The sequence below is a fragment of the Erythrolamprus reginae genome, chromosome 2 (assembly GCF_031021105.1).
Source record: "Erythrolamprus reginae isolate rEryReg1 chromosome 2, rEryReg1.hap1, whole genome shotgun sequence".
In the NCBI taxonomy this organism is placed as follows: domain Eukaryota; kingdom Metazoa; phylum Chordata; class Lepidosauria; order Squamata; family Dipsadidae; genus Erythrolamprus; species Erythrolamprus reginae.
Genome location: NC_091951.1, coordinates 722,029 through 745,914, shown reverse-complemented (window position 1 = coordinate 745,914; position 23,886 = coordinate 722,029). Strand labels below are relative to the sequence as shown.

The 23,886-nt window shown below is 47.0% G+C and overlaps 1 protein-coding gene and 1 pseudogene across 1 annotated transcript; one reads left to right on the top strand and one right to left on the bottom strand.

Moving 5' to 3' along the window:
• LOC139162991 (zinc finger protein 721-like) overlaps positions 1 to 2,000 on the top strand; it is a 57,218-nt pseudogene extending 55,218 nt beyond the window's left edge.
• An 8,805-nt stretch (positions 2,001 to 10,805) lies between these two features.
• On the bottom strand, positions 10,806 to 16,334 carry LOC139158378 (H-2 class II histocompatibility antigen, E-S beta chain-like). The gene is made up of 7 exons (XM_070735680.1): positions 16,138 to 16,334; positions 15,773 to 15,900; positions 14,818 to 15,090; positions 12,114 to 12,395; positions 11,848 to 11,961; positions 11,648 to 11,671; positions 10,806 to 11,187 (listed from the first exon to the last, which is right to left on the bottom strand). The coding sequence occupies exons 1-7, from the start codon at positions 16,332 to 16,334 to the stop codon at positions 11,174 to 11,176; spliced, it is 1,032 nt and encodes a 343-aa protein (XP_070591781.1). The 3' UTR covers positions 10,806 to 11,173.
• Between the last annotated feature and the right edge of the window lie 7,552 nt (positions 16,335 to 23,886).

Here is a 23,886-nt window from a genome sequence, read left to right as displayed (position 1 = left end):
GAAAATCAAGAAAAAATATATTGGGAAAAGTGTGAAGCTAATCAGAGCTAAAGTACAAGTAAATGAAAACTATTTCACCCAAAACAAAGGAGAAGATGTTATAAGAAGACACAATGGACAAAATTACAATGGGACATCCATTCTTTCTCTTGGAAGTAACTACCTGACATCCCAAAAAGCGATGGACACAAAAGAGAAGCCTTATAAATGTTTGAAATGTGGAAAATGTTTTAAAACAAGGGGGCAACTTACTATCCACAAAAGGATCCACATGGGGGAGAAGCCATGTAAATGCATGGAGTGTGGAAGGACCTTTGCTCGAAGGGATACTTTTATTTCCCATGAAAGGATCCACACAGGGGAGAAGCCTTATGAATGTGTGGAGTGTGGAAAGACCTTTGCTCAGAGCAGTGCACTTAATACCCACAAAAGGATCCACACAGGTGAAAAGCCATATGAATGCATGGAGTGTGGAAAGGCCTTTGCTCAGAGCAGTACACTTAATACCCATAAAATGATCCACACAGGGGAGAAGCTGTATAAATATATGGAATGTGGAAAGATCTTTGCTCAGAGCAATGATCTTACTTCCCATAAGATGATCCACACGGGGGAGAAGCCGTATAAATGCATGGAGTGTGGAAAGGCCTTTGCTCAAAGAAGTCATCTTACTTCCCACAAGATGATCCATACATTGGAGAAGCCGCACAAATGCATGGAGTGTGGAAGGGCCTTTGCTCGAAGAGATCATTTTATTTACCACCAAAGGATCCACACAGGTGAGAAGCCATATGAATGCATGGAGTGTGGAAAGACCTTTGATCAGAACAGTGCACTTAATACCCATAAAATGATCCACACAGGGGGGAAGCCGTATAAATGTATGGAATGTGGAAATACCTTTGCTCATAGTAATTCCCTTATTTTCCATAAGAGGATCCACACAGGGGAGAAGCCGTATAAATGCATGGAATGTGGAAAGACTTTTGCTCAAAGTAGTGCACTTCGTTCCCATAAAAGGATCCACACAGGGGAGAAGCCTTATGAATGTGTGGAATGTGGAAAGACCTTTGCTCAGAGCAGTGCACTTAATACCCATAAAAGGGTCCACACAGGGGAGAAACCATATAAATGCATGGAGTGTGGAAGGTCCTTTGCTCAGAGCAATGATCTTACTTCCCATAAAAGGATCCACACTGGGGAGAAGCCGTATAAATGCATTGAGTGTGGAAAGACCTTTGCTCATAGCACTACACTTTCTTCCCATAAAAGGATCCACACAGGGGAGAAGCCGTATAAATGCATGGAGTGTGGAAGGACCTTTGCTCGAAGAGATCATTTTATTTACCACCAAAGGATCCACACCGGTGAGAAGCCATATGAATGTATGGAGTGTGGAAAGACCTTTGCTCAGAGCAGTGCACTTAATACCCATAAAATGATCCACACAGGGGAGAAGCCGTATGAATGCATGGAATGTGGAAAGACTTTTGCTCAAAGTAGTGCACTTCATTCCCATAAAAGGATCCACACGGGAGAAACCATATAAATGCATGGAGTGTGGAAAGTCCTTTGCTCAGAGCAATGATCTTACTTCCCATGAAACGATCCACTCTGGGGAGAAACCGTATAAATGCATTGAGTGTGGAAAGACCTTTGCTCATAGCACTACACTTATTTCCCATAAAGGGATCCACACAGGGGAGAAACCATATCAATGCATTGAATGTGGAAAGAATTTTGCTCGAAAAGGTACTTTTATTTCCCATAAGAGGATCCATACAGGGGAGAAGCCATATAAATGCATGGAGTGTGGAAAGACCTTTGCTCAGATTAGATCTTTATCGTCTCATAAAAGGATCCATACTTGGGAGAAACTATATAGCAATAGCAATTCCACTTAGATTTCTTTACTACTCTACAATGCTCTACCACTTTATCTTTGAGCAGTTTACAAAGTCAGCATCTTGTCCCAAGCAATCTGGGTCCTCATTTTAGTGAATCAACTGCTAAAAGTAATCTACAGAAGTAGAAGGTATTTTCAATAAAATATCAAATTGAAATTTTTCAATTTCCACTTATTTAAAAATGCTCCATCCATTTTCTTGCTAAAATATTTTTTCTGATCCATTTGCATTTCTTGCTCAAAGAAGCAAGTCACGGTTTTCACTTTGTAAAACCATTGCCTTTTTTAAAGCTAATACACAAAGATTGTTAATGTTCTCAGATGCAAATGGTCTTATTAGGAAGAACAAAAAAACAAAACCCCACACTGGAAATGTCATACAGTGGTACCTCATGATACGAACCCCTCGTCTTACGAACAACCCGAGATACAAACACGGGGTTCAGAAAATTTTTGCCTCTTCTTATGAACTTTTTTCTTCTTATGAACCTGCTGCTGCCGCCGCCGAGAAACCCTGCCGCCCGGCTGTTGCTGTTTGAAACAGCCGGGGGGCTTCCCAGCGGCCTCCTGAACGCCAAACCCGGAAGTTCAGCAAAAGTTCGTGTTCGGGAGGCCGCTGGGAAGCCCCGCCACCCGGCTGTCACCTTTTAAAACAGCCGGGTGGCTTCCCAGCAGCCTCCTGAACCCGAACGCCAAACCCGAACTTCCAAGTTCGGTGTTCGGGAGGCCTCCGAGAAGCCCCCCGGCTGTTTTAAAAGGTGACGGCCGGGCGGCGGGGCTTCCCAGCGGCCACCCAAATGCCAAACCGGAAGTTTGGGTTTGGCATTCATGTTCAGGAAGACGCTGGGAAGCACCCCCGGGTGTTTTAAAAGGTGACAGCCGGGTGGCAGCGTTTTTTTTGCGTTTTTTTTTCATTGCATGGATTAATTGATTTTACATTGTTTCCTATGGGAAAAAATGTTTCGTCTTACGAACTTTTCGTCGTATGAACCTCCCCCTGGAACCAATTAGGTTCGTAAGACGAGGTATTACTGTATTTTGTCTAGGTAGCAACCAGGTTAAATCCCAGCTTTAATTTATAAATAATGAATAATTTTCAGCATTATAGAATTAATAGTTATTAAAGCAATCCTTCAACAGAGAGCAATACTGTTAGCAAAGTACTCTGAGATGGAATGGATATTTTAAGGACCCTCTTGGGGGACTCAACCAGACACCTCCACTCTCGCCCCCTCCTCAATCCATCTAAAAATTGTGCCACTTAGAGATTTGGTGAAGAAGGAAAGAAGGATCCTGTCCAAAGCTCTGCTGTGATCTTGGGATCTGCCTGAACTCCTCTGCCTCCACCTGCCCCCACTTTCCCTTTCCCCGCAAGATCCCTCCCATTCCTTCCACACTCCCTGCTGCCCCCCCATCCCAAGAAAGCTCCGAGTCTTCGGAGAGGGGTGACATACAAGTGTAATAAATTATTATTATCATTATTATCATTATTATTATTATAGTTGCCATCTGGGACTTGGAACCTTCCCCACCTCCTTCCCCAAGAATGGCTTGTTCTTTGACTAGAAGGAGGACGGCCAACTGCAGGCAGAGCTTGGTTTGGGGGTGAGGACCTCCATCTGCAAGGATCTTGGCATGGCCCTGGCAAATGCTTGGTGCATCCTGCAATCATAAGGTTGCCAGGGCTCTGGACACAGTCCCAGGTGGCATCTGAAGTAACTAACTTGGACTTTCTTTCTGGGTCCTCCTGTGCCTCCCTCTCCTGCACCATTGTAGGCTTATATCCTGTGGTGATCAAGATCTAATGGCCGAAGAACCAGCAGCCAGAGAAGGAGGGTGTGGCCTTCGGGTAGGATCTCCAGAATGGAGACTGCACCCACCAGCTCCAGGTGATGTTGGCGACTCAGAACCAGCGGGTGGACCTCTATGCTTGCCAGGTAGAGCATGCCAGCCTGGAGGCTCTCATCACCACCCAGTGAGCTAAGCTCCTCCTCTCCATCTCTTCCCCTGGGCACCCTGTGCTGCCCCGAGAAGGGCAAGAAACCCTCTTTCTAGCGAGAGCCAGAATGCCCCCTCTTGGGGAAGGTGGGCCTGATCCTCCTGCTCAGATGAGGCTCCTCCTTCCCTAGAGCCCCGTTCCTCCAGCTCTGCCAGGTGCAAAATCTGGATGGGGATTATGGGGGCCGTGATAAGAGTGGCCTTCCTTGCTGTGGGGCTCTTCTACCTGAAGAGCAGGAAAGGTGAGTCTGAGGGGCTGGAAGAGGAGTTGTGGGGAGGGGACCATCTAGGGGAGGTCTCTTAATCAAGCTTAGCCAAGAGGGTCTCTTTCAGAGATATTTTTGGGAACTTCTGTTCTTGGAGGTTTATTAAAGAAAGAGAATGCAACCTATTATGGGCTATTAATGGGGAGGGGGTCCCTCGGAGTCCTCGAGCCCATGAAGGGTCCTGATTGACTCCTTTTCTCCCTCCAACAACTCCCACCCACCCACCTGCAGGTGAGTTTCTCTTCTCCTTTATCTGAACCTCTTCTAAATGTTATTGGAGATTTTTAAAATTCTTTAATTGCTCCATTAAAAAAGCAACATACCAGAAAAAATCTTGCTGTGCACATAGCAAATTTTTCAGATTTTGGTCTGTTTTTCCTTACAGAGACCTGAAAAAGAATTGCAGTCTAAAACAAAAACTCACCAACACTAACATCTTACCCAGAAGTTTTCCAGGTTTTCGGGGAATTGCAAATAGGAAGGAAAGAGAGGGACCATTCCTTCCCATTCCTCCTTCGGGGAGGGAACACCCTTAGTTTGTGGGCTTTTCTTCATGACCCCCCCCCCTTTGCTCTTAGCCCACCTTCTTTCTTCTTATAAAGAAATTGGGCTTCATAACATTTTAATATTATTTTTATATGTTGTTGTCACGGTTGTAAATGTCCGTTTGAACTTTATCGTGGAGGCGATGGATTTTAGAGTTCCAAACATTTATTCAAAATGAGATTTCTTTTATTATGAAAGAATAAATAAATATTGAGTAGACAAAAGATCACATCATGGAGTCTTAAAGCAGAGAAGAACAACGGAGCAAGAAGGCGGAAATGACAAGGCCGGATATTACATAAAATATAGGAGGAGATTAATAAAGGCACACATATTAACTTTAATTACTAAATGTCTCTGAGGCTGGCAATATTCAGCGTGACACCCCTTCTTTGGCGGTCATCAGGGACATTGGTTCACATAAGGCACATTTTCTTGAGAGAGGTATTCGTATTGGTCAGCTGGCAGTGGTTTATTCAGCACGTCAGCCATCTGTTCAGTTGTGGACACATAATGTAGTTTCACGAATCCTTGTTTTACGTATTCTCTTGCATTCTTATATCTTATGTCGATGTGCTCTGAACGAGCTCCAACATATTCAGTTTCAGATATGAACGTAACTGAAATATTGTCCTCCATAATAACAATTGGTTTCATGGCATCGCCCCAAATACTATCAACGAGAGCAGAAACACAGGTTAAAGCATTACAACAGTCAGAAACACAGGCATATTCTGACTCAGTGGAAGAACAAGAAATAAAGTTTTGCTTTCTAACTTTCCAATAAATTGGACAATCATTCAAAAACATTATATAACCAGAGGTACTTTTTCGTGTTTCTTTATCATCTGCCCAATCAGAATCTTCATAGCAAATCAACTCAGGATACTTGTTGTGTTCTGGTTCTAAGAACAATTTCATGTCTTTTGTGTGCTTCATGTATCTCAGCAGTCTCTTTATGCACGTCCAGTGAAATGTAGTTGCTTTGCCAACGTGTCTTGACAAAAGATTGACACTAAGTGAAATGTCGGGTCTTGTCCAACTGCTAATGTATAACAGTGACCCAATGACTGAACGGTAAAGTGTTTGATCCTCAAATTGAGGACTATCTTGGTGTGTCAACTTGTAAAAATCTGTCTGCATTGGAGAGCGACATGGGTGTGCGTGAGTCATAATATGTATGAAATGAATGAATATGATATGAATGGAATTTTTAGCACACCTGATGCTGGAAGGGCAGGAGGGGTGGGGACACTTATCTCTGGGGTGGCAGAGGGTCAAAATATTCCGGTCTTGCTGGGGAGAGGCAGGTATGGCGGAAGCCATGGAACTAGCCGTTCCAGGGGAAGGAGGGATCACTGCTTAGTAGCAATCCCTTCTTCCGGCTCCATGAGCTTAACTCAAGGCACTGGTGATGAGTGTAATTCTGGCCCTGGGCTCAAGTTGTTGCTACTCAATGCCAGGTCGGTGGTAAATAAAGCTCTCCTCATCCGGGATTTGATCCTGGATGAGGAGGCTGACCTGGCTTGTGTGACCGAAACCTGGCTGGGCCTGGAGGGAGGAGTCCCTCTCTCTGAAATTTGCCCAGCTGGATTTCGGGTATGGCACCAACCTTGACCCCAGGGAAGGGGGGGAGGAGTGGCTATTATAGCCAGGGAAAGTCTTGGCCTGCGTAGGCTCATTGCTCCAGAGGTTGCGGGTTGCGAGTCCCTCCTGGTGAAGTTGGACTTAGGGGTTCAGGTGGGCTTTTTACTCATGTACCTGCCTCCCCGCTGCGTGTCAACAGCCCTGCCTGTGCTGCTCGAGGAGGTGGCCGGGTTGGCGGTGGAGTTCCCCGGACTTATCGTCCTGGGGGACTTCAATCTACCGTCGCTCGGCGGTTCCTCTGGACTGGCACAGGAGTTCATGGCCACCATGACAGCCATGGACCTGACTCAAGTAGTTCAGGGTCCGACTCACGAGGGTGGACACACACCCGATATGATATTCCTCTCTGAGCAATTGAGTAATGATCTGAGATTAAGGGGCTTAGAAATGTTGCCTGTGTCATGGTCAGATCATTTCCTACTGCGGCTTAACTTCCTGGCTCCAATCCTTCCCCGCAGGGAGGCGGAACCAATTAGGAGGTTCCGCCCCAGACGCGTGATGGATCAAGAAGGTTTCCAGACGGCGCTTGGGGTTATTCCAGATACTCTCGTCCACAGTTCGGCAGAGTCTCTTGCTGAGGCCTGGAACAAGGCTGCAGGGTAGGCTCTTGACCGGATTGCCCCTTTGCGACCTCTCCGCGGCACTAGACCCCATAGAGCTCCATGGTTCAACGAGGAGCTCCGGGAGTTGAAGCGCCAGAAGAGACGTCTGGAGAAGCAATGGAGGAAGAGTAAGTGCGAATCCGACCGAACACTTGTAATAGCTCATATTAAGACTTACAAAGTGGCGCTCAAGGCGGCAAGATGCACGTATCATGCCGCTTTGATTGCATTAGCGGAATCCCGCCCGGCCGCTCTGTTTAGGGTAACCGGCTCCCTTCTTAATCGGGGGAGTTGGGGAGCCCTTGCAGAGCAGTGCTGAGGATTTTAACACGTTTTTCGCTGGTAAAATCGCTCGGATCCGGCCTGCTATGGGGGATCCTTCCCGCCGAGAACGATGTGCGGGAGGGTCGGGAAGGACTGGGAGGCTTAAGCCTCCTTCGGCAGTGAGGTTCCAGCTTCCAGGTTTCTGAATTTTGGGCTTGCACACATTATTCGCTTTTACATTGATTCCTATGGGGAAAATTGCTTCGTCTTACGAACTTTTCATCTTACGAACCTGGTCACGGAACCAATTAAGTTTGTAAGATGAGGTATCACTGTAGTTAAAAATTATAAGCTAAAATCCCAGAATACATCCGGAACTGCCTTCTACCGCACAAATCCCAGCGGCCAATAAGGTCCCAGAGAGTTGGCCTTCTCTGGGTCCCGTCGACCAAACAATGTCATTTTCCTTACACAGGGGAAGAGCCTTCTCTGTGGCGGCCCTGGCCCTCTGGAATCAACCCCCCCAGAGATTAGAACGGCCCTCACCCTCCTTGTCTTTTGCAAATTACTCAAGACCCACCTTTGTCGCCAGGCATGGGGGAGTTAGTATATTCCTTCCCCTAGGCCATTACAAGTGATGTATGGTATGTTTGTGTGTATGTTTGGTTTTTATAATAAGGGTTTTTAGTTGTTTTATTAAATTGTATTGTTACATGTTGTTTTTTATCATTGTTGTTAGCCACCCCGAGTCTGCGGAGAGGGGCGGCATACAAATCCAATTAATAATAATAATAATAATAATAATAATAATAACAACAACAACAACAACTTAAAAAACAGTCAATTTATTCAATTACATCCACACGTAACATTTAATGGTCAGAAAGTGGGGTGGGGACATGTACTAGTTGCCCCATGCCTGGCAACATAGAGTCTGCGGAGAGGGGTGGCATACAAATCCAATTAATAATAATAATAATAATAATAATAATAATAATAATAATAACTTTAAAAACAGTCAATTTATTCAATTACATCCACACGTAACATTTAATGGTCAGAAAGTGTGGGGGGGGCATGTACTAGTTGCCCCATGCCTGGCAACATAGAGTCTGCGGAGAGGGGTGGCATACAAATCCAATTAATAATAATAATAATAATAATAATAATAATAATAATAATAACTTTAAAAACAGTCAATTTATTCAATTACATCCACACGTAACATTTAATGGTCAGAAAGTGGGGTGGGGGCATGTACTAGTTGCCCCATGCCTGGCAACATAGAGTCTGTGGAGAGGGGTGGCATACAAATTTAATAAATAAATAAAAATAAATAAATAGATGGGTCTTGCCTAACTAAAAAGAACCCGGAAGCCCCTTTCAGAGAAGGACCGTCCCATCCCATCCCCCCCTGGGCAGTTTGGGGACCAAAGTGGACATCTAATCCACCCCACCATGTACATAGAAGAAAGTCTAGATGAGAATCGTGAAGACACTGTCCTGAACCCCCCTTGAGTTGCAGCCCCCCTCCCACTTTTGTTCTCTGCCCCAACTTTGATTTTCTCTTAAGTTTTTCCTGACACCCACACTACACACACACACACAGAGAGAGAGAGAGAGAGCAGCATCTCTTCTTTCTGCAACCCACAACAGCTGCAGAGGCGCTTGGGCTTCGCTTCCCCAGCCTGAAGCGTTGGGCTCCTCCGAAGCGGAACTGAGGAACTGGCCAGGATCCAGCAGGCAACAAGCCTCCATTCTTCATCAGGGCAGCTCAGGGACTCCCCTCCTCCGCCCCATGGCTGAGTCTCCAGGTGGGGCAGCCCCTTTGTCCTGTGACCCACTGGAAGGAGTCCTTCACTTATAAACTGTTCATTTAGTGACTGAAGTTTCCATGGCAGTGACAAAAGTGGCTCCCAATTTCCCTCCAGAGAACCATCAGGCTCGACTTCCAAGGTGCTGCCTTCCCTCCTTGGATGGTTCCCTTTATTGGGAGAGTGGAAGAGAAACCCCCCTTGTGCCCCCATCTCTGTGGCTCCCACTGGGCCCCCCTGCTCTGAGTCTCTTGGCATCGTTTCCAGGGACTTTATCCTCCCACCCCACAGGAAAGAGGGAGAAGGAAGAATAATCTGTGGGCCTCAATATTTCTCTAAGCTCCTCAGTCCCGTCTTTGGTAGTTGCTCCTGGGAAACAACCAACCACCTTAGTTTGATTGTCCATTTTGGAAACGGCTCTTTCCGTTCCCCTGAACAATGGATCATCTACCATCAACACAGGCCTTTATTTTTTCTCTTAGGGAAGTCCACTCTCATGCCCCCCACCCTTCAGCCATTGGTGCATTTGTTGTTGTCCCTTCTGCAGGTTCTTGCAAGAGGAGGTGTTGCCAACTGGAGCCCAGATCTTCTCAGAGTTTCCAACAATTCCCACAATCCCACACTGACCGATTCTTCCTGTGGGGACCCCAAGACCCCAAATGAGGGAGGGGAGGGGGAAATTATGCCTCAGGGATCGAGGCCACTGGAGTCCTGCAGAACCAGTCTGGATCAGCTCTGGAGGGGGCCGGGCTCAGTTGTGGAGCTGTCCAGGGGTATCTAGGGGTGCTGGAGAGAAGGAAGGGGTCTTCCACTCAAGACGGCACCATGGAGCCCCTCCCCCCTTGCAGAGCTGGTCTTCCCCTCTGTCTCAAGCTTCTTCTGCACCAGGAATGGCTTCCAATGGATTTCTTAAAAGTCATCTAGTCCAACCCCCTGCTCGAGCCTTCACCATTTATACCATCAGGCAGGAGACTCTATACACCATTCGAAAGAGTCCCCAAAAAGGGTAGGGGGACATTGGCTGACAAAATGGGGCAGGACCCTCCAGTTGTGAGGAAGAGAAATGGCTCAAATGGCTGGGGGAACGTAGGGGGAGTCTCGGGTGCCCCCAATGGCTCCCCACAATTGCCGAGGGAGGACCGTCCCTGCTGGCCTTCTGCTCCTCAAAGGGGCCTTGAGGGGAAGCAGAGCCAGGGGGTCCAGCCCCTCCCCCTCCCTGGATCTGCCCCCCTCCTCCCTCATCAGTTCTGGCTTTGGACCCGAAGTAGCCGGGATGGTTGATCCAGAGGCAGCGGAGGGAGGGGCCTCCTGTGGGGGCAGGGAAGAGGAGGAAGAGGAGGAAGAAACGGAGGATTCCAGGGTTTTCCTACATCTGGAGTTTCTTCTTTCACAGCAAAGCGAAGGGAAGGGAAGGGATTCGTAGGAAGAAGGATGGAGATGAAGCTGCTGTGGGTTCAAAGACAGGAGACACGAGGGGGCTTGACTGACAGGTCTGCCCAGCATCCCTGGGGACAGTCTACATGGTCTCCACCCCTCCCTCCCAGGAAAGAAAGTGGGGAGGGGTCTGTTCTCAGCAAGAGAAGGTCCACGCTGCCCTTCTCCTCCTCCCCCCAACTTCCCACCTTCTGCCTCCATTTTTCAGAGTTTGCAAACAGGACAAAGAACCATCAGAGACCAAAGAAATAAAAATAAATCCTTGTGCATCGGAGAGCAGGTGTCGGCTGCCACAGTCAGAATTTAAGAAGAATAAAACTCAGGGTCCTTTTCAAGGTTCAAAAGTGAATTTATCATAAACCAGAACTGAAAGCAGTCAAGGTTAAAGCAAAGACTGGAGAAAAAGGTGCGATACCTGCGTAGATCAAACCCCCTTTTGACCCCCCCCCCTCTGGAGATTGGCCAATCCCTAGTGTCCATGACCATCAGGTGGAGGCATCTTCCACCCAGGTCACATTTATGGAATGTCACTTCTAACGGTCTCCTTCAGGTCCCCTGGTTTCAAGGAAGAGGAAACTTATTCCACTTCACAGGGCCTCCTGCATCCTCCCCCCCATTACCCAAGACCCCTCCCCGTAACTATTGGCCACCAAGCGTAGAAATGATGCATAATTATAGCGAAGGTTGACAGCAGGATTAATTCACGAGTGCTGCAGAAAAAGAGAAGGGGAAGAAAATCAAAATATAAGGAGAAACTTTTACTGCAAATAACATATTTTTCTTCCCTTTCAGCCCCCACAGGCAGAGAAAGACAGAGAGAGAATCCGCCCATTCCAGGGAGCAAAAGGCTGCGATTCTTCATGTGAACAGGGAATATGGGGCTAAGATGGGGGGGCAGCAAAGGGGGGAGCCTGGGGTCACATGGCCAGAAATTGTGTGAACTGTCACAAGGAGAAGGGGGCGGGTCAGTAGGAACAGCTGGTCAAGGGTCCAACTAACAAACCCAAACGAGTCTGCAGGATCACCTGGGACCGGGAGGGGGGGGCAGGGGGGTGAAGAGATATTGTTCAGGCAGGTTTTCTTTTAAAAAAGGAACAATTGAGAAATTAAACAAAAATACCCATAATTTATAGGAGGGGCTGAGAAGAGGGAGGAAGAGGAGAAACTCACCTGCAGGTGCTTGGATGGGAATTGCTGGAAGGAGAAAAAGAGCCAATCAGGACCCTTCATGGGCTGGAGGACTCAGAGGGACCCCTCCCCATCATTAGCCCATAATAACTTGCAATATCTTCCCTTAATAAACCCTCCAAGAACAGAAGTTCCTCAAAATACTTCTCCCCACAACCCCTCCTCCAGCCCCCCAGACTCACCTTTCTTGGCCTTCAGGTAGGAGAAGAGCCCCACAGCCAGGAAGGCCACTCCTATCACAGCCCCCATAATCCCCGTCCAGATTTTGGCCCTGGCAGAGCGGGAGGAACGGGGCTCTGGGGAAGGAGAAGGAGCCTCACCTGAGCAGGAGGATCGGGCCCACCTTCCCCCAAGAGGGTCCATTCTGGCTTCCCCCACCACAGAGAGGATCTCTCCCCCTTCTCAGGGCAGGACAGGTTCCAGGAGGGGTGGGAGCAGAGGGACTTACCCCACTGGACGGTGATGGGGGCCTCCAGGCTGGCGTGCTCCACCTTGCAAGTGTAGACATCCCCCCGCTGGGGCTGGGTCTCCAGCATCACGTGGAGCTGGTAGGTCCAGTCTCCGTTCTGGAGCTCCTCCCCAAAGGCCACGCCCTCCTTCTCCGGCTGGCCGTTCTTCAGCCACTGGACCTCGATCTCCACGGGGTAAAAGCCGGTCATTATGCAGAGGAGGATGGTGTTGGGGGAAGTTGGGTCCATCTTGGTGGGGGAGATGGTGACGGTGGGCTTGGCTGGAGGGAGGGAGGAGAAGGAGGCACATGAGAGACACAGGAGGGCCCAGAACAGAAGACCCAGTTGGTTGGTTCAGGCCAAGATCCCTTTTCATGCCTGAAAATATATTGCAGCAAGAAATCAAAAGGGATCCTGAAAGGGGGGAGAATAATAATAATAATAATAATAATAATAATAATAATAATAATAACAACAACAACAACAACAACAACAACAACAACAACAATAATTTATTAGATTTGTATGCCGCCCCTCTCCGAAGACCCTCTCCTAAATCCTTTGTGATTGGGATCAGTTGAAGTCCCGAAAAAAGAATTCCCGAAAGAGGCAAGTCTGACAGGGATAAATGCTGGAAACGCCCAGAGGTGGATGGAACCTTCTACCAGATGTGGTGGACGTGGAAGGAAATAATGCAGGAGACGGAAAGGACAGACGCAGCACGAGTCAGATGATTCCTGGAATATTGTTGAAAATGAAACCACCCTTTTAATTTTGGTGTATTACCAAAACATTTGTTCATTTGTTTAGTAAATTTATCTATTTATTAAATTTATTTGCCAAAGTGACCACGACTGACCCAAAGCCTTACGAACACTCTCCGAACTGTGACTGCCAGATGCTCTTCAGGAGTCCAGGAGAATCTCCAGAATTGCCAACTGGGTCTCTGGGACAATGCAACTCCACCCAGAACCCATTTGGTTAAAGTCCCCCCATGTTGTTGCTCCATGGACCCAAAGCCCTTTGGTCTTGCCAGGGTCCAGCCGAAGCCTCTGATCCCCCATTGATCCCCCCACAACCTCAGAATCACCTGTGTCCCCAGAGGTGGAGACGTAAACTGATAACATCAGCATACGGAGGAGACCTCCAGCCCTGGTGATGGACGGACTCACCCAGCGGCTTCACGCAGAGGTTGTGGAGGGGAGGGGAGAGGGCGGAGCCAAATTCCTCTACGCGGCCATGAAGATGATCAACCAAGATGGCAGAAAGAAAGAAAGAAGGAGCAAGAAGGGCGGAGAGGAGAGAAGAGAAGACAGAAGGGATCCAGAGGGGATCTTTTGGGGAAAGGGAAAGTGGGGGTAGTTGGAGGCTCAGGAGGTCAAGTGGGTCCCAGGATCTCAGCAGGGCCTTGCAGGGGATCCCTCGTGATCTCCTCCTTCAGCAAATGTTCCAAATGGCAAAACTCCTGGATGGATCCATGGTGGGGAGGGGGGTACAGAGGGTCCACAATTGACCCATTCCAGCCCAGAGTCCTTTGAGAACCATTTTGTTTCCTCTTGAGAGATTTTCTGATTGACAGTAAATTCCGTCCTGGTCAAGAACAACCACTTTTGAGATGGTCATCTGTCCTTCCAACCTGGGAACTGGTCAGATTGCAGACCAATATCAACATTTCAGGTGGGGGTTGTTGCATTTTTCAGGCTGATCCCATTTGCATCTGGGGACCTTTAAAGGCCTTTGTGGAATTGCTAAGAAAATGAAGGCAGTGGCTTCACAAAGTGAAAACAGCATTTTTTTAAAAAAACAGGAAATGCAAATTGTGGGTGAGAAAAAAAGTCTTTTAAGAAGAAAACGGAAGGATCAGATTTTAAATCCCTGGAAATTCAAAAGCTGCAATTTAGCATTTTTACATTTTTGTTTTTATAGCCTCTTCCACAAACCTCCTTATTTTCAAGACTGCAGTGTGAAGGTTTTGAGGTTCCAATTTGGTCACATGGGAGTTTGTGGAGATTTTAATTGTATGGGGAAAATATATTTTCTTTCTTTCTCTTTAAATACCTACTTTCTCCCTCCGCCCCTCCAGGAATTCAATTTAATAGGCAAATAAGAGGCCTCTCGATCTAAAACAGCAGGACTACATTTTATGTTCCCTTAGCATATTCTTATTTATTTATTGTTATTTATTTATTTTTTATTGATCAATTATTTATTATATTATTTATTTATTTATTAGATTTGTATGGCCCCCCTCTCTGCAGACTTGTTTATACTTTATTTATTCTAATTATTTAGTTTATTATTTATTCTATTCTTTATTTAGATTATTACTTTATGACTTATTTTACTTTATTTTATTATTTTTTATTTCATTTATAATTTTAAATTAAATTAATTTAAGTTATTTTATTATTTTTTGTTTCAGTTTCCATTTAATAAGTTTTTATTTATCTATTTCTAGGTTTAATTTGCTTATTTAATTTTATACATTGATTTATTTCACTTAGTTGCTTATTTATTGATTTAAAAGATGTTGGAGTGGAAATGACTTGGAATGAAGAAGAAAAAGGCAGAGAAAGGAGACCACAAGTGGCTTCCGTGGATTCTCTTGGGAGATTCCTCTCAGAGGCCTGGACCCCCCTTGGAAAGGGAAGGGAAGGGGGGCGGGATCCTCTCCCCCAAAATCTCCCCCCCCCCCGGACTCACCTCTCCGGCCAACCACAGAATTGCTCTGGGAAACCCCGTAGTTGTACCGGCAGAAGTAATCCACAGCGGCCTTCAAGTCCTGCAGGATGCGTTTGTCTCTGTTCCACGCGTCCGCATCCACCTTCCCGAACTCCGTGAGGGCCTCGTACTCCCCGCGGTCGCTGTCGAAGCGGGCGAACTCCTGCCGGTCGTAGAAGAACCTCTCCAGGAGCCTCACCCGCTGCGTCCCGTTCAGGAAGCGGCACTCGTCCTTCGTCTGGTGCAGGAAATGGGCTGCGAAGGGGGAGGGTGCAGAGGAGGAAGGCCGTCAGGAGGGACCCCAGGGCCCATCGTTCCCAGCCTCCGGTGGAGGAGGAGGAGGAGGAGGAGGGTCCCACGGAAGAAGGGGAGGAGAGGAGAGACTGGTGGGGAATGCCCCCTGGAGGAGGGAGAGGGAACCCACTCAGCCCTAGAGAGGGAGGGAGACTTGTGGTGTGTGGGGGTCTGCAGAGGGGGGAGGGAAGAAAGGGGGAGGGGAGGAGAGAAAGAGGGGGAGGGGAAGAGGGAAAAGGCTGGATGGAAAGCGACCTGAAGGATGGGGGAGGGGCTGAGGGAAATTTCTAGGCTGGAGGGAAGCTCATCTCCCCCCCTCCCTCTCTCTCTCTTCCATGGGGAGGAGAGCGGGGGCACAAAGAGGACATCTAGACTGACTCTTCTGGAGTCTTCCAGCCCTTCAACCCCCAACTTCCATGGGTCGCACCAACTTTTCTTCCGCCCCCCGAAACCTTAGTTCACCTTTGACGGATTCTCGGGGATCCCCCCTCTTTCCCCTCCCCCAAAGACCCCCTGCAGCCCCTCCTAAGAGCCTCTCAAAGGGAGAATCTCCAGCCCCCCTCACAAAGGGGGGCCAGTTTGGGAGGAGCCACTCAGAGCCCCCCAGATCCTCCCCCAGCAGCAGCACCAGGGCGACCCCCACCAAAGCCATGGATGAGGCGGCTCCACCAGCGCTCGACCGAGAGAGGAGAGAGACGCGGAGGCTCCCAACCCCAGAGGCGGAATAGTGGGGTCTGGATTGGGGGGGAGGAGTTTTCCTCCGACTTCGGCCTTGGGCGTGTCCAGAAGGAGCAAGAGGACCAATGGGAATTCTCCCTTCTGCAGCGTCATCGGTCTCCGGGTAGAGTCTCCCTTGACTTCGCCCGATACAGGAGATAGTCCGAAGCCGAGAGAGGAGCGGAGGGAGGGGGAGGGGGACGTGCTCAGTCTTGGGGTGGGGGCTGCATTCTAGGGGGCTTCTTCATGCCGGCTGCATCATCCTCCCCCACTCTCCCTTTCTCTGTGGACCTGGAGGGGCGGACTGGATGCCCTTTGGGTTCCCCCAGTGCCCAGAGGGCGCCCAGGCTGGAGCTGCGGAGACTCCCGAAGGGCCGAGGGGATCCAGAGCTGGAAGGATCCTTCTGGACTCCCCCCACCCGCTCAGCCTGGAAGGAGGGAGCCCCCAGCAGCTGCCCCAGGTGACAAGGCGGGAGGAGCCGCCCCATGGATGGCTGGAACTCGGGGGTCACAGTCACAGCCTCCCCCCACCCCGAAGGGAAGCCAGGAACCCCCCCCCCCCCGCTGGTAGTCCGGGCAGGAAGAGGCGGAGAGGATCTGCGGGGATCCCTCCTCACCCAGCCGGATCCTCTCCCCAGGCCCTCCCCCTCTTCAGAGGGGAATCTCCGGAGGGATCTGGTGGCTTTCCCAGAGAAAACGGCGCTTCCCTTCCTGGAAACACGCGTCTCCCTCGCTCACAACGTCTGGACGAAGCGCCTCAACCCCGATCGTGTAGGAATCTCCCTCTTTCTTCCGGTGCGTCGAGGGGATCCCCCTTTTCCTGCCAAAGCAGATCCCGGGATCCAGTCTGGATCTGGAGGGGAATCGGGGGGCGGTTTTTGCCCCCAAAACCCACAGTCTCCCTCTGGTGATTCTTTCCCTCGGATGAGAAGGGCGGAAAAGAGAAAATGAACGTGGAAACGTTTCCGAACAGATTTTCTTCCTTGGAAAAGGCGTCAGTGTTATTTTGGGTGGGTGGGTGGGTGGGTGGGTGGGTGGGTGGACAGTCTATCAAACAAAACAATACAGTTACAATTTATAAAAAGAACCAGGAATTTTAATAGAGATTCTGGGGGCTTCATTGTTTTGCTTTTATCGTGAATTGGTTTTGCTAGTGTATAGTTGTTGCTGAGGAAACCAACATCTGATGCTTGTTTCTGATGTGACAGGCGGCTAGAAATCATTTGTTGTGAACTGAGCTTTGTTAACTGGCTCCAGCTTATATGATTGATTACTGTCTTCCAAACGGCAGGAACTGAGCAAGGGGGGAGGGGGGGTGTTTCAGGGAGATCAGACAAGGCTAAAAGAGGAATGGGAAGTGGATCTCTTGAGGGAGGCGAGTTCGAGGAGGGCCTGAAACTTCCCCGCCTTGTCTAGGAGCAGTTTCAGCCTATGCAGTAGGCCAGATGCCTCCTGGTGGTCTCCCATCCTCAGGCTGGCCAGGTGGATCTCTCAGCCAGGTGAGGGCAGCTGGGGCTGGGAAGCTGCCAGATGTTCAGGGTTGAGGATGAAACGCCAGATGAGGCAGGGCTCAGAGCCCCAACCCTCTCCCGGCTGCAGCAGGCAGACGTCCCACAGGGCCTGTATCCTGAGATGGCCTCAGTCCTTTCCTGGGACGGGGGAGGGGGCTGGAGGGGTCAAACTCCCCCCTGGCCCAACACCGGACTCAGAAGGCCAGAACTGGGTCTCCACCTGCAGCTGAAGGAGGAGGCAGAGTCCGAACCTGCCCCAGAATTGTGTGTTTGCACACACCCAGTCACACAAAATGGGCCCCAGATCCAGAGAGACTCTGATGGGACGCCCATCGCTCTCCTATTCAAAGCAGAACTTCTAGGCCCTTTCTATGTTTTCCCCTGGAAGACTTTTGATATTCTCTGAGTTCTCCCTGACACACACACACACACTCACACACACACACACAAGCTCTTCTTTCTGCAACCCATAACAGCTGCAGGGACGCTTGGGCTTCGCTTCCCCAGCCTGAAGCGTTGGGCTCCTCCGAAGCGGAACTGAGGAACTGGCCAGGATCCAGCAGGCAACAAGCCTGGATTCTTCATCAGGGCAGCTCAGGGACTCCCCTCCTCCACCCCACGGCTGAGTCTCCAGGTGGGGCAGCCCCTTTGTCCTTGACTTATAAGGGTTCATGTAATGACTGAAGTTTCAATGGCATTGAAAAAAGTGCCTCACATTCCTTCTTTTATTCTTTTGAATGTTTTTTAAAAATAATTTCATGTAAATACTTGTTTTTAGCTTTGCTGTATGTGAATCAGTGTCACTTGTGAGTTGGGGGGCTACATAAATTTGAGAGAAATGATTGAGGGAGATAGATAGATGGATGGAGGGATGGAGGGATAGATAAACCTTCATACTTTGAATAGAAGCAGAAACAGTAGAAGTATCTTTGTTCACATCAGCATGTTGTCCATTTGTTGTCTTTAAACACAGTGGGGGAGGGGGAGAGTATTTAACCCCCTGAGACAGAAATGATGAGTCCTCTGGAAGTCATGAAGGTTTCTCGGCTGACCTTTGGCACCTCGAACCTGCAGCTCCCTCCACACATTTTCTCCGGGATTCACCCCGTTTATTCCTCACATTGCTGCCTTTTGATTGACGCCATATTTGGTTTCTACATCTCCTGATTTGTGTCCTTTTTTCTTACAATTTAATTGATTCCCCTGAGATTTGACTTGGGAATCAGTTTTTAAACCTTCGTCTCCCTCTCACTTTGGTTTCACTCTCAAGCCCTTTGGATGAGAAGATGTGGTCAGTTCCCACAGCTGACCTTCTGGGTCCTTGTGAGGGGCAGCTCATCCCCTGCCAGAAGCCCCCACGGGGGTGTTGTGGACCATGGTCCAAGGATCCCAATTCCTCTCTGGAGAGACCCGTCCCCTAAGCCAGGCTGGACTTCCAGGGTGCTGCCTTCCCTCCTTGGATGGTTCCCTTTGTGGGCAGAGCGGGAGAGAAAACCCCCTGTGCCCCCATCTCTGGGGCTCCCACTGGGCCCTCCTGCTCCCAGTCTCTGGGCCTCCATTCCAGGGAGTTTTTCCTCCCTCCCCGCAGGAAAGAAAGGGAAAAGGTCCATGGGGAGGAAACACGCGGCTGCTGTCCAAAGGAAGAGGGAGACACTGAGAAAAATCTGCCCTTTTCTATCAAGAGAAATGAACGTAAAGAGCAGAGAAGACAGTCGGGAGCCTCCTGAGGTAAATCTCCAACAGCGCCCAGAGGAAAAAGGCGGGGGAAAGGACATGCCCCCTTCCCACCCTCAGCAACCAATCAGAGCGCAGATCCCCTCAGGCAGGAGCCCGCCCTCCCTCAGCCACAACGGGGTGTTGGGGACCTTTGTGCAATTTCCTTCTCCAGCCATTGAATTCACTCTCTTCACATTTAAAGTCTTCAAAAGAAACTGAGCTGAGATTGAATTGTCAAGCACACCTCTTTCCCGCCTTTTCTCCCATCCAGGCACTTTGCCTCAAATCCACCAGTGGGCGCTCTCTGTCAAGGGATGGGAACTCCAGGCGCTTTCCCATTGGCCCACCGGAGGGTGAATGTCAGGAGGGGCTTTCCAGAGGAGGCTGAGAAGGAAGTGACATCACTGAGCCTTGTCAGGTATCTTCCAATCCAAAATTCAAATCAATCTATCCATTCCTGGCCACTGCAGCTTAGACGGCTTTTGACAAGCTGCCTTCCTGCTCCGCTGGTCAGGAGCTCTTTGTTGGCTCTGGGCAGGGCCGCCATCAGGAATTTTGGGGCCCCATACAGCCTAAGTGTCTGCCCCCCCCCCCGCCATTTTAAACTACTTTATTTTGCAGCATACCAATTATGTATTAAATTTACCTTTCACAAAAAAAATTTAAACCCTGCCACTACAACAAGGTACACTTGCTTGACAGATTAATAATATGAGTCATTTTGTTAAATCTTTTGGTCAAGTATGTTTATTACTATAGTGCAAATATGACATCATAAAGGAAAGCACAGTGAACTGTAAACATATACACAACATATAACAAATATAACATTATAAAGTGCAGCTGTTAGGGCCACCAGTTCTGTCATATATTCAGCTTTAGTAAAGCCGCGCTGATTCCACATGTCTCTTCGGTGGCCTCTCAGTTTTTGACCAATGTGTTAATAATGCAGAAAATATATTCAAGTCACATCAACATATTACAGAAGACCTCGTGGGAGCCCAATTATCCTTGTCTACAGAGAGGGGAGAAGGTTAAGAGTGGAGCAGAAATGATAAACGTGGGGGGAGCACCAGAACAGTGCAAATACACCAAATTAACAAAATATTATTAATTTTGCCATCAACAATATTAAAAGCAGCAATAAGATGGCACAAAGGATAAAGACAAAATACTCCTGCACCACACTAGAGAAATATTCGTTTTCACAATAATACCAATAAATAACAGGTAACCAGAAGATAAATTATACGCAATAATGTTTAAAACTATACGTAAACTCCACCACAGATGTAAAAAAAGGTCAATTCTTTACAGATAATTATCGCCTATTAAAAAATACCCCTAAAAAAATTGAAAACATCTTGCGGTAGCATAATCAAAGCGGGGAAAAAACAAAACAAATAGGATCACCAAATATTGCCCAATTAATCCAATTACAAACCTAGTTACTAATTCCTTTATATAAAAAATTAAAAATAAGAAAGTTAAAAAAATAGAACTAAATCAATAAAGAAATTGTTCTGTCTGGGTGCCCCCAGACTTCAACACCAACTGGAAAAAGCAGCCAGACAATACAGCAGACTTCTTGCTGGCACACCCACCACTGTAGAGAATAAGACCCACACCTTTGTCCCCCAAGGTTTCAGTATTCAAAGTCACAAACCAGAATTCCAAGACGCCAAAGATCACAGCCAGGTCCCAGGACTCCCAAAGATAATACTCCACAAGCCAGGAAGGGTGGGTCTGCCTTTTCAGCCTTTCCAGAGAGCACCACACCCAAACCCAGCTGTTGCCTCTTTAGTGCTGAAAGTACCTGGCTAATTGGTCCCTTCGTTGTGTTGCTCTTCTCTGTCGCAGATCGATTATTGCTTGTGCATTTTCCTCTAAGGAATCCAGGCTGCTTGCTGGGGAGAGCTCCCTCTCGGGGGACTCTGGCTGTCCTCCCTCTTCCTCAGCCTGAGATTCCTCCTCCCCGTCTGCCTGAACCTCCTGTTCCTCATCCTCCCCCTCTGAGCAGGAAGCCGGCAGAGGATCAGCCGTTCCCTGAGGGGCCTCAGACGGAATCAAAACAGAAATAAGAACACAAAGAGATATAAACAGAAAATAGAAAATTACACTAAGTAGATAAGGTAACTATGAATATAAAGACACAACAATATGAAAAGAAAAAACAAGAAAAAGAAAAGCACTGCAAGAAAAAAGAAGAGAAAGAGGAGGGAAGAGCAAAAAAACCTTCTCTCTTCTCATTAACCTCTCCACCTATCTCCTTATAGCATTTTCCAAAGCTTGCAAAATTTTAAAATTGTTTTATAAAAAAGAACACACCCTCATGTATCATCAAATCCATATTGTGAAGCAAATGTGCAAAAAAGCCAAGATTTTTTCTCATAGATGTACCTACTGTTAAATTCCATAACTTAATATATTTAAGCTTTTAAATGTGTAATGTATAATGTCTCTTAACAAATAGCATGTCTGTGGCTCTAAGAACAATACCTTTTCTTTCTCTTTTCTTCTTTCTTCTTCTTTTCCTAGGATGTTATCATATTTATTACACATACCGTGAGATGTTACTGTATGCATTTAACATAATGTAGAATATAAAATGTAAAATAGCAAATTCCCTTTTCAGATCTTCTCTGCAAAAGTCTCAAAATATGATGTAGATGTTTGTTTTTTGAAAAGTCCTTAGTCCTTAGCTCTACACAGCTTCTCCTTTGCATATTCAAATCTTCCCACTTCCCACAATGCTTGCTTCTCGAATCCAGGATGGTGTTTGCTTCTCGAATCTAAAATGGTGAGACGGCTCCAAAAAACATGTCAACTCCAAAGCAACACATCTTTTCCTCACACTTAGAAGGGAACAATTTCAAAAAAAACCTAATGTATACCAAGTTAGCCCTAATCCAAACTTCATCTTTAACAGCTATGAAGCTCTTCAGGCAGAAGAGAGAAAACTAGGCATTTTTGCTGATCTGTGCTCTTGCCTGGGCCCGATCGTAACAATTTAGCAACTGAATCCAATTAGCTTCCTTAGCACTCCAACTCACCAGCACACTGCAGATGTTACCGGTCTTCTTCAATCGCCCCCCTCCCCATTTTTCGATTTGGCCGGGACCTTGACGCCAGTACCGGTAATACTGCCCTATCGGTGGCCCTGGCTCCAGGGGGGGGGGAGGTTGACATCCCCTCACATACTGCCAACATTATCTCCCTTCTTCACCTTCTTCTGACCCAGTTCTGATAGAACCAGGTTCCCAGGCAACACAGATATCTAGGTTCCCCGATGGAACCTGGGGAACTCCATGCCACCACTGTGCTTGGCCACGCCCCTCTTGTTGAGAAGTGGAATTTTTGAGACCAAAGGAAAATGGTTAAAAAGGGAAGGCTAGTGGAAAGAAAACAAAGTTCATATTAATATGCTTAAGAGAACTGTATTAATACTATTGATGGTGGATAGAAGAGTCCCAGTGGTACAGTGGTTAAAGTGCAGTACTGAAAACTACTTCTGCTGATCACCTTCTGCCAGCAGTTTGGCAAATCAAATCTCAGTGGACTGAAGGTTGACTCAGCCTTCCATCCTTCCAAGACCATTAAAATGAGCACCCAGATTGTGGGGGGCAATATGCTTACTCTCTGTAAACCGCTTGGGGGGGGGCTGTGAAGCACTGTGAAGCGATATATAAATCTAAATGCTATTGCTATGCTATTGCTATAGTTAATTAAGTTCAAGGTTTAGGGTAAAATAGCCGAGTAGTAATTAAGATATGTGATGATGCATTTTATTTATGGGAAAACAGATTTAGTAGAAAAAATGGGATGGGATATTTGATATACCAGTATTTTAAATTGTGGATTGTTAAATTAAAGGGGTTTTGTGTAAGATTTGAGGATGATGTATATTGATTATAGCAAAACAGAACAGTAGATGGAACATGAAAGGATAATTTAAACTAAATTAAATTAATTAAATTATGAGAAGTTGAAATATAGTGGGACAGAAAATATGAGAAATGTATGTAGTAAATAGGATGTTTAATTGATGTTATTGTAAGGGATTGGGAATTTGAGTGATTAGTAATATTATGTTTGTATTAAGAAGAAAATAAGATAAATATGTAAGGAAAATATTGTGAGTTGGAATTGAAACAGAGATGACAATGAAATGGGACTATGTATATGGAAAGGTATTTAAGATAAATCTAGACACTTTCTACATAAAATATGCAATGTTTGTTAGAAAAAATAAAACCTTTTATAAAAAATAAAAACTTTTAGGAGGGGTTCAGATGAAGGGGGAGGAGAAACTCACCTGCAGGTGGTTAGACAGGAGTTGGTGGAAGGAGAAAAAGATCCAATCAGGACCCTTCAAAACATATAGGAAATAGTATAAGGGCAGACTAGATGGACCATGAGGTCTTTTTCTGCCGTCAATCTTCTATGTTTCTATGCAGCTTTTAAATAAAATTTGGGATTATAGATTAGTATATTTAGTTTAAAATTAATTGGATTTAGGCTACTATATTGTATTGTTTTCTTTTTATGTTATAAGCCACTCGAAGTCCTCGGAGAGGGGTGACATATAAATCCAATTAATAATAATAATAATTTCTCATGTGGGTTTGCTTTGTTTTTCATAATAAGTCCATTTGCATCCAAGAACATTAACAATCTTTATGGACTAGCTTTAAAAAAAGGAAGTGAAACAATTTGTGACTATTTGTGTGAACAAGAAATGTAAATTCTAGATGAGAAAAAAATATTTCAGCAAGAAAAGGGATGGAGCATTTTTTAAATAAAAGAAAATTGA

Bases quoted from the DNA above. Each gene is read 5' to 3' on its own strand.
- LOC139158378 (XM_070735680.1), bottom strand. From the start codon at position 16,334: ATGGGGCGGCTCCTCCCGCCTTGTCACCTGGGGCAGCTGCTGGGGGCT. The intron at 11,962-12,113 runs GTAAGTCCCTCT...CTCCTTCCCCAG, and splicing joins CCCCATCACCGTCCAGTGGG to AGCCCCGTTCCTCCCGCTCT. The intron at 11,672-11,847 runs GTGAGTCTGGGG...TTCTCCTTCCAG, and splicing joins CTACCTGAAGGCCAAGAAAG to CAATTCCCATCCAAGCACCT.